Raw genomic sequence first — 11242 nt, forward strand, 5'->3', positions numbered from 1 at the left:
TTAATTGAGTTTATTCATATTCATATATATTATTTTAGCTCAACTCTTGTTTCTTTTTATCAAGTTTTCCGCAATCGTTCTGCGCATTTTTAAGAACATACGTTATGCTTCCTCGTCATTGATTACGAAGGCCATAGATTCCTAGCTAACCTTAATGCCTATGGCTTTTATATTATATCACTCTATAGAATTCCTGCCTAAGCGATCAAAGGTCTAATACGGTAATATTGCATGTAATATCGACCCAAGCCGAGGTTTCCGAGAGAACCCACAAGGAAAGTTTCATAATTGTGGTTTTACTAATTAAGGCTTTTTGCCTTCCGCGCTTTGCCCTTTCAAACCTTTAAATCTACATATGTTAACAAAACTCGAAGCATCGGCGAAAAATTACCAGTTTTTGGGTGTTTTATAGGTTGGATTTAGGAAAGTTTGCGTAGGAGGTACATGGATTTATTCACCTATATCATTTCTTCGATCAAACATCAAGACGTAAGGATTCACGACATTCATTTCGCTTTTTAATAATACTTTTATAATACAATCAGCCAAGGAATGGAACGACTTACTAATGTAGTTTTTCCAGCTAGATATATCTTTTTAAAATTCTGAATGGCCCATATATTGGGGTCGTTTCTTCATCTTTGGGAAGGAAAGGTCGTTTCTTATCTTTTAATTTTTTTTCTCTTTATTTTTAATTTCCACTCTCCTATCATTCTTCACATGATCTATCTTTCTTCTACATACATTTTACAATTTCTATCTTTCTTATCCTTATTATCTACCATTCAATTATCGCCTCTCTACCTTAACTTCGTTCCTTAATATCTCAGGTTATGTTTATCACATTATTTTATCGTTTTTTATATTCTAATTCATATTTTATAATTTGATTGTTGTACCACTTATCACAGTTTACAAAGTTATTGTTTTATTTCTTTACAATTTTTCTCATTGATTTAACTACTAGATGTGTTACTTTTGTTTATGTGGGAGTGAATCACGCAGGCGAATAATAGATGTAAATCTTTTTCAAACACTTTAATTTTTTCACGTCTTACATAGTTGACATCAACCGCCCGACCGCCATCTTACACGAGAATGCCCTAATCCATTCATACTCTTCATTCATTCATCAATCAACCGCTCACTTCCTTTACTCTTACGTTCCGTTCCCACACTCGGTCATCCTGACTCATTGACTGTCCTCAGTCAAACGTCTTTTTTCTTATACTATTACAAAAATAAATTTAACAAGTTACAGTATACATCTGCTAAACTGTAAAAAACTAATCTTAAATTATACAACTTCTACAAAATAAATGAAAATAAATGATAACCATCAATGAAGTTACAATTAGATAATTGGCCACCTTTTCATAAAATCTGCAACAGAAAGAGTTTTATTTGGTCCTTCATCGGTAGTATTTACCTTTTCAACTTCGTATCTGTCTTTGCATATAACTCTTGATACACGATATGGCCCCAGAAACTTTGGTTTTAATTTCATAGCTGTTCCGAATTGTGTTCTCTTGATGGCTACTAAATCACCCTTCTTATAAATGATACTCTTCTTTCTCTTCTTATTAAAGTTTCTCCTGTTCTCTTCTTGAATTTGAAAAATTTGTTCCTTTGCCTTTTGTCTCTTTTCTTCTCTATTTTCCATAAAAATATCTCTTCCTTCTTGTAAAAGAAGTTCGCGAAGCTTTATATCTTCTTTGATTTTCATCCTACTTCCAATCATCAACTCGTACGGAGTGCATCCTATACTTCTCTGGAAGGTGCTGTTTAAGTAACGCTGCACTCTATTCACATGCCGATACCACAGGTCTGGTTGCTCAATGCACAACTTTGTGAGGACTGATATAATGGTTCTATGGATTCGCTCGACTTGGCCGTTTCCCCTTGGTACGCCTGTTGTAATCTTGATGTGCTCAATCCCCTCTTCCTCACAGTATTGTTCAAATTCCTGGCCTGTGAAAGCTGTACCACGGTCACTTATAATCCTATTAGGGTTGCCAAAATGCTGCTGATGGATTTTTAATTTGTCTATTGCCTCTTTGCTTGTTGTACTCTTTGTAGGAAAAATCCAGACAAATTTTGTGAAGGCATCCACAATAGTCAATAAATGGTTATACATCTTCTTAGTTTCCGTCATAGGTCCAACGTGATCAATATGAATTGTATGTAGAGGTACATCTTCTTTTTCTATAGGATTCAAAAAACCTTCCTGCTTACCTTCCTTCCTGGTAGCCAGTATACAGGGGATACATGTCACAATGTAGTCTTCAATTTTCTTGGGCAAGTCTTTAATATAATAGTCTTTATTAATCAAATCTGTCATCTTTCTTTTACTAAAATGTCCAATTCCATGTACTCTTCTTAATATCTCTGTTTCCATATTCTTAGGTATTACAAGTAGTCTTTGTGCAGTTTTATAGAGTAAACCATTTTCTACAAAATAATCTGAATATGACTCCAGTTTAAGAATGTCCATGATAGCTTTTAGTCCTTCATCATTTTCTTGTGCTATTTTAATCTGTTCGTGCATCTGCTTTGTAATTATCCCTACATATGGTGGGTTTCGACTTAATGCGTCAACGTGTCTCATTTGGGAGCCAGATCTATGCTCTACTGTGTAGTTGTATTCTTGGAGTAATAAAACCCATCGTGCCACTCGTGTCACCAAGTCCTTCTTACGCAAAGTCATTTGAAAGGCTGCACAGTCAGTCACTATCTTAAAAGGTATACCAAATAAGTATTTTCTAAATTTTTTCACACCTTCAATGACTGCTAGTGCTTCCAGTTCATAACTTGTGTATTTCTTTTCACTCTCTGTTGTCTTTCTACTAGAATAATAAACAGGATGTAACTGTCCATCATCTGAACTCCTCTGCATGAGTATAGCTGAGTGTGCATATTTAGATGCATCTGTGTGTAGTTCTGTAGGTAAATCCGGATGATAAATCTTTAGTACAGGTTGCTGATATAATCTTTGCTTCAGGATGCAAAAAGCTTCTCTCTCCATGTCGGTGAATTGGAATGTTTCATTTTTTCTCAGTAGATTCGTCAGAGGTGATGCTATTGCGGCATAGTCTTGAATGTACTTCCTGAAATATGAGGTTAAACCAACGAATGAATGCAGTTGCTTTAATGTTTTAGGCTCGGGGAAATTCATGACTGCGTCAACTTTATCAGACGTAGGTCTCACTGTCCCGTCTTCAATAGTGTGCCCCAAGTAGTCCACACATGTTGTCAACAACTCACATTTTTTCCAGTTAATTTCAAGCCCATATTCACTAGCTGTGTTAAGAACTTCTTTTAATCTTTGTAACCCTTCCTCGTAATTTTCCGATAATATTAATAGATCGTCAATAAATATTAATAAATGTCCTTTGGCAACCAAGTCTCGGAAAATTATATTAATATATCTTGTAAAATATTTGGGACAAATCGATAACCCAAATGGAGCCCTTAAAAATTCATATTGTCCTGCATGAGTGACAAAAGAAGTATACTTAATAGACTGCTCATCTACTTTTAGGTGGAAAAATGCATTCTTCAGGTCAAGCTTTGAGAAAACTTTGGCCTTAGCTAGCTTATCGATGTGGTCATCTATTACAGGAAGTGGAAATTCATCTTTCACCATCTTACTGTTGATTTTACGGTAGTCTACACAAATCCTTACACCACCATCCTTTTTCTTTACAAGAACAAGTGGGCTACAGTATTCAGAGAAACTAGGTCGTATTATTCCATTATCTAACCACTCGCTAACTTGTTTGTCAACTTCTTTTTCCTCCATCAATGACAATCTTCTTGGACGCTGCGCCACAGGGATATCGTCGGTTAATATGATTTTCATTTCGATTGGAGCTTCTTTCATTTTGGTCGGAACATAACTACTCACCAAATGCTCAACTTCTTTTTTCAACCGCGGATCTATAACCAAACAATTAGGTTGCCCTATCTCGCTAATCGCACAAATTTTATTTAACCATGAATTACTATCTGGTGACATTACTAGTACTGATCCCTTATTGATGATTATCACTGCATTAGATAAAAAATCTTGACCTAAAAGTAAATCGTATGGCATAACGTCGTTAGGCACAATGTGAAACACAGTTTCAAAACGTTGTCCATCTAGTTCAATAATAGTAAAAAACCTTCCGCACGAACTTACGCGCTTTTCACCAAGTCCAGTTAAAGTCACATTTTCACGCTGATACGTCGTTATTCCCAGATCAAAATATAGTTTTGAAGAAATTAAGTTTAAATCGCTACCACTATCAACTAAACAGTTTATATTTCTGCCGCAAATATTAACAATTTTAACAGATTTATTCCTCGTAGCGTTGTTGTTTACATTCGAGTTGACAGCTGTCATGACATCACTAAACAATGTCTGCTCGTTGCCGCTCATTGGTTGTCGTTTACGGTCACCATTGTTGCTTAGATTGTTTCCGCCATACTCATTCATTTCCTGTGACGTCACGTAGAACTGTTTTCTAGAATGAGCGTTTGTTGCACCTGACCCGCTAGCGCCATTTTGCGTTTGCTGTTGCCTATTGCACTGCATACCTTTGTGCCCAAACTCGTTACAACGAAAACATTTTAGACCTTTGTTTCGATGAGGGCACGCATCAGACGTATGGTTAATTTCTCCACAGTTAAAACAACGCACAGGCCGCCTGTTCTGGGTCTTATCACGGTGATTCGCACTACTACAACTTACACTGGATCTTCGGTGTAAATTCTCCTTGTATTTTTCATACAATTTAAGTTTCTCTTTTAATTCAGTATAAGTACTTACGCCGTATAACAAAATTTTGTTACTTTCGTGATCTGTGATGCCTTCTATTATGTATTGTATTGCGATATAATCCGCTAACTTTCCTCGTCTGCCTAATGCCTTCATTTCCAACATATAATCATAGCAATTTTCGTCTTTTTGCTTCTTACGTTTGCTCATGATTTCGTGAATTTCTTTTGCATTTATAGTTTCCGGAAATTCTTTTCCTATAGCCGTATCGTATGTTTTAAATGTTTTCTCGGAGCGCAACCACGCCGCTGCAGTCGAGATCAACGTCCGTCTTGCTAGTAGTAATTTTTGAGCCGATGTTAAATAAAAGATTTCTGCGTTGTCCTCGATGTCTTGCGTCCATTTTGAAACTGGGTAAGTTGGGTCGGTTCCCGAGAATTTCTTTATGGAATCTTCCATGTATAGCAGGTTATGCTGTAATTTGCCTCTGGAGTCTCCTTCGCTCCCGTCTTCGGATGTCATTCTTCTTTATATTTAAATGGGTCGTACTCGTGGTGATTTCTTCGTTATGGAAAATGCGTCGTGTATTAGTCGTCTTCGTGTGGATGATGTGTGGCTAACTGCTGCTCGTTACAAACCTCGTTGATGTCGTTATGCGATGGGGGTTGAGGAATAAAATACCGAAATATCGGCCGTCGTCGTCGTTAATATAACCTCAATCGCCTCGCCGTCGTTGAGTAATCTTACGCCGTACGCGCACTCCTGGTGTTTATTTCTATCCCGGACGAGCCCCCAAATTGTGGGAGTGAATCACGCAGGCGAATAATAGATGTAAATCTTTTTCAAACACTTTAATTTTTTCACGTCTTACATAGTTGACATCAACCGCCCGACCGCCATCTTACACGAGAATGCCCTAATCCATTCATACTCTTCATTCATTCATCAATCAACCGCTCACTTCCTTTACTCTTACGTTCCGTTCCCACATTTATATTCATTACATATTTTACTACTTTTTTTTTGCAATAACCAAGAAACACTTGGCTGTCGGATTTTTCTTCCATTAGTGAGGCAATGGTGATCTCACTTATATTTTTACTTAACCTGCTTTGGGAATCGTACCGAAGTCCTCCGAATGCGGGACAGTTGGCCATCGGATGCACCAAGGCCTGGCTAAATATAACTTGGAAGTCTAAAAGTAAATAGGTATCTTCTAGGCAAGCATGTTTCATTGTAGATCTCGTCAACACTTAACATCAGGCAAGACAGAGGTCAAATGCTCTGCTATAAGAAATAAAAAATTAAACACAGTTGGAAAAGGACCAATATTTAGCCACTTCCGCACATGCAGCGGTAGTCGTGCAACAAAGTGCAACGCCCGCCAGCCCTATGATAAATGCGTATGCGGCTAACAATGCGAATCACACAACCGCCACCGCCGAATTACTCTACACGTGTTTCACCCCTCCACGGGGCTTCAGGAGTTATGTTATTTTACACCGATTAGCGCCAAACACAGAGTCAAATGGCACTAATCGGTGTAACATAACTCCCTAAGATGCCCCGTTGTGGCTTAATATTGGTCCTTTTCTTACTTAGGATGGACTTCCGCAAGATAACGCCTGATTCCATTAAATATTAAACAGAGTTGATCTGTACCGAAAAAAAAGTTGATACCTCTTTCTCGTGCCATATTTTTCTATTACTATCTGAATCATTATTTAAAGATTCTCATGAAGTTTCTTATCAACAGTTATAAAACAATAATTTTAATAACCTGCTTTTACTAACCACACCATATCAGTGTCGTTATTGTCGAATAATTACAGTTATGTTACATTAATTGCATTTTAACGACATCAACTAACAAGTTCAACGTATATTTAAGATTAAGTCACTTTAAAACAGTTTTTCATTCTCTTCCTATACGTGGTAGAAGTATCTTGAGTGTTTATTCAAATTTTTAATACAATGAGGCGTTTGTTGGTATCGTTGATATTGATCACTGGAGCATTAGGACAAATAACACGTAATGGAACTTGTAACTTTACAAATATACTTGCGGTGAGGGATCTGAATCTGACACGGGTAAGTAGTTTTTTATTAGATTTTCATGATTCATCACCTTCATCATCATTTTAGGTATAGGACGCCCATAACTGGATATAAACCTCTTAATAAATTTGTAATCAGACAACCGAAAGCGGTCACTTATTTCCGATGACTTTAACAAGGTGACCTGTTTTCTTTGTAGTTGGACGTTCTTCGCTGTTCTTGTCGTCTTTGTAGTCAATACTTTAGAACCTTAAGGCTCCAACGGCCATCTATTCTAAGTGCTATGTGGGCGTCTCACTGCCAATTCAACTTGCCAAATAGTTAAGTAATGTCGATTACTTTCATTTGTCTATGGATCACCTTATTCGAAATTCGATGTAGATACTCATTGAGTAATCTTGAGCTTATCAAGAAGCCCAGAAATGAGTGACCATGTTTCTGTAGTGAAGGTATCCACTGGTAACAACTTAGGTTAAAACTTTCATGTTTAGACATTGAGTTGACATTCTCATGATCACAAAATAAAATGTTTACTATCCCGTAAAATATCGAGTCAAATAAATTATGACATATTTATTATTTAACCTGTACCTCCTGTACCTGTACCATTAAGGTACCATTACATTAATTCTTAATTCATTTTGATTCATACTATCGATTTTGAACATTTCGAAAAAATCTGAAATCGATCGAAAATTGATCATACTGACTTCGACGCCTTTTTTGTGGCCTTCGTTATTGGGACCCCTAGTACATTCCCAGGGACCAAATGTACTCAATAATTTTTTACTAACTTTTGTATTTTTACTCTCACCTTTTATCCTTCACATATCTTCTACACATCTTTTATTCGTCACATTGTCTACCATTCCATTTACTACTATTCAGAATTACTTATCTTTTTACCTCCAAGAATATTTGGAGCCTTTCTTCTTCCTCTAACAGCTTGCCAATGTTTCTCTTAATTCTCTCCTGCAATCGAAACTGACAGTCCATATGCTCCGCGTCAAATACGGGATATCCGGTAATCAGGTGCAGTCTGGTCCATCTCAAGGTCATAGGTGCACGAGAGCGAATCTCCAGTGCTCCGTGAACATCTGGACCAGGACATGTACTGATGTACAGCTGTAACCTGGGAAGAAAGTGGTAGTAAGAGATGGAGTAGGGATAAATCATCTGCGTCACCGAAGCCGTCGACCAACTTACCTAGAAACCTTTGTTAACTCATGCGCAATAACTTTGCTAAATATCATCACATGATCAAATGTATAGTTTACGATTCTATGAAACAGATACAGGCAAACGTACGTTTATATATATATACATATAATATTAGCTGATCCTGCAAACGTTGTTTTGCAAAAAAAATATTTTTAATTTTCAATTTAAAAATAAGGGTTGATCGTAGAGGGGTGAAAATTTAGGGTTGTATGTATTTTTGTATGTAAAAACAAAAAATTTCGTCAAAAAAATAAAAAAAAATTTTTAAGGGTGAACAACCCTTATCACTTAGGGATATGAAAAATAGATAGTAGCCGATTCTCAGACCTACTAAATACGCATATAATTTGGTAAAAATCGGTCAAGCCGTTTCAGAGGAGTTCAAGTTCGAACACCGTGACACGAGAATTTTATATATTAGATGTGTGTGTGTGTGTGTGTGTGTGTGTGTGTGTGTGTGTGTGTGTGTATGTATGTATATATTTATAACTGTTAAGTAATTAACAAATACACATTGACAGTTATCGGGAGACTGGCACCAAATCAGAAGAATACCAAACACAGAAGAATGCGGCTCTTGTTCATCTACAACGATCTCAGCTAAGATATCAAACAGCACCATCTCAAACATCACAATATCGAACAGAGAAGTGAAGAATGGGAAGGCGAAGTACAGGAACGGATCAATTACTCTGTCTAGTGGAAGAAATGATGGAATCCAAGGACAATTCACTCTGAAATATGGAGGTAAGTAGCAGTTTACAAATTGTAATCAATATCGAATACAAATGATATTATTTAAAAAAACGCCGAAAAGTTTATGTTTTTGAAATTCGAACGCGCAAATATGATTTGACGTAAAAGTGTAAGTCGCCAGCAATACGAAGCGTGATCGCTAAATTTTCATAAAACTAGTAACTCTTTGTTGAAAACTTTTTAGAGAATTTTATTATATTTTAAAAGTTCATGAAATAAAAACTTTATAAAGACTTTAAATATCTAAAAGGTTCAGGCGTTACTTTGCGGCAGTTCATCCTAAGTAAGAAAAGGACTAATATATAGCTACTTCCGCATAAAGCATTTATCAGCGGGCTGGTGGGCGGTGCACTTCATTGCACGACTACTGCTACATAACGGAAATAACTATATATTATTCCTTTTCTTATTTATAAAGACTAATATAGTGTTAAAATATTTTTAAGTGATAATAAAGCTTGTGCATGAATGACCTCACTACTGAATTTACTTTACGCAAGTCATAAAAATGATCACAAAAAATTACTCCCCTGATTTTACTTAGTAGTTTTTTTTTATCCAAATATGTTACATCCTTGACCCACACGTGGCTGGGGGAACGACAATTACACAAAAGCGGAGGCCGTTAAATAATAAAAAGAACTTACATTACTAGACCTTCGTCTCAAGGCTATATATATATATATATATATATATATATATATATACTTGCTTACGTAAAGAAGCTAATACACGCATATATTGCTACATATATGTATGGAATGGAATATATAATATATAAATGGAAGGCTAATATTATAATACATTTTTCAGACAATGCCTACGATTCAATATTTCTGGCAACGAATTATACAGACTACGCAGTGTTATACAGTTGTAAGAATGTGAACAACGTTACTAAAAACGGTGAGTTAAAATCAAATTACTGTTCAATTTTCTTCAATCTTCACTTTCTTCGTCATTCCTTTTTTATCCTCCTTCTCGTTTTTTTTTGAGACAATTATATATATACACATAATAGAAATACTAGTAAATAAACTTTATGTTCCTATAAGTGTTGACAACAACAAAAAGTTTGTGACACTCCTTATTAGAAAAAAAGTTACAATGACTTAATATAGACAACTAGCTGATCCCGCAAACGTTGTTTTGCAAAAAAAAATTAAAGTTTTTAATTAACAAATGTAAGATAAGGGTTGATCGTGAGGGGTGAAAATTTAGGTTTGTATGTATTTTTGTATGCTGTATCATAATAAAATAAAAACCAAAAAATTGTCTAAAAAATTAAAAATTAAATTTAGGGAATTTAGGAGACCACCCTTATCACTTAGGGGTATGGAAAATAGATAGTAGCCGATTCTCAGACATACTGAATACGCATGTAAAATTTGGTAAAAATCGGTCAAGCCGTTTCGGAGGAGTTCAAGTTCGAACACCGTGATACGAGAATTTTATATATTAGATGACATACTTATAAATTAAAAGCTCTCACATCATTAGATAGTATGACGAAATTTAAAAGGCAATATATTTTATTTAAGAAAAGAAGTCATTCAACTTATTTTGTTTTGTTTTTAACATAGAAATATGTCTGTAAATATATACGTTTATAACTAAACATCTATTGTTTTATTCACAGTTTGGGCTTGGGTTTACAGTAGGAATGTAACACTTGGTAAGAGAGAAGAATATGCAATTCAATCTGTTATCGACGTACAGGAAGACCTCAAGAACGCTGAATGGATCAACTCGGATCACTCCAAAAAAGCCTGCCAATTAAACTCAGGCACTGTGTTTGGGCTGTCGACTGTTTTCACTGCATTAACATTTATAATAACCGCCAAAGGCTTTATTGCTACTGAACTGTGATAGTGTAAAATTTATAACAATTTTTTTTTTGCGAAAATAAATTTATGTTTTCCGATTAATTGTATTACATATTTTTTAATATATCTTTATATTAGTACTACATATTTAGTTACTACACAAATAATTTTTTTTTTCATAAATTAGTACATCGCATTAATTTTAATTATCAATTACACAATGATATTATTTAAGAAAAAAATAACATTTCGTATTTCGTCAGCCTATACTGACAAAAGTATGAGAAGTAGGTATTCTTTCTCTATTAAGATATACATATCAACGCTATGTTGCCTAACATCGACGTCTTTGGTACATTCTTACGCAGCTTGAAACATTTGTTATTTTTAAAGAGATACTTTAAACCAGTTCTCCGTAACTTTTTCTCATCTACGGCAAACTAAAATCATTCCTAGAATTTCTCGACTTGACGAGTAAACGTGATATGTCACTGTGTCTCAAATACAATATATGTGTTTTAAAAAATTGTAAAATTTCAATTTAATAATTTTTACCGCGACACACTTATATCCGACTTACGGCACACCAATATGCCACGACACAAGGTTGCGGACCCCT

At 35.4% G+C, this 11242-nt stretch overlaps 1 protein-coding gene across 1 annotated transcript; it reads left to right on the forward strand.

Annotated features, from left to right (window-relative positions):
- Positions 1–6684: 6684 nt before the first annotated feature.
- On the forward strand, positions 6685–10714 carry LOC137932203 (apolipoprotein D-like). The gene is made up of 4 exons (XM_068775803.1): positions 6685–6853; positions 8563–8788; positions 9611–9703; positions 10437–10714. The coding sequence occupies exons 1-4, from the start codon at positions 6737–6739 to the stop codon at positions 10664–10666; spliced, it is 666 nt and encodes a 221-aa protein (XP_068631904.1). The 5' UTR covers positions 6685–6736; the 3' UTR covers positions 10667–10714.
- Positions 10715–11242: the final 528 nt, after the last annotated feature.

Source organism: Battus philenor, unplaced genomic scaffold (assembly GCF_028537555.1).
Source record: "Battus philenor isolate CCGP_79_NKW_IND1 unplaced genomic scaffold, ilBatPhil1.0.hap1 SCAF_9, whole genome shotgun sequence".
NCBI lineage: Eukaryota > Metazoa > Arthropoda > Insecta > Lepidoptera > Papilionidae > Battus > Battus philenor.

Excerpts from the sequence above, each read along its gene's own strand:
- LOC137932203 (XM_068775803.1), top strand. The coding sequence starts at position 6,737 with ATGAGGCGTTTGTTGGTATCGTTGATATTGATCACTGGAGCATTAGGA. Across the intron at positions 8,789-9,610 it reads ATTCACTCTGAAATATGGAG|ACAATGCCTACGATTCAATA; the intron begins GTAAGTAGCAGT and ends TACATTTTTCAG. Across the intron at positions 9,704-10,436 it reads GAACAACGTTACTAAAAACG|TTTGGGCTTGGGTTTACAGT; the intron begins GTGAGTTAAAAT and ends TTTTATTCACAG.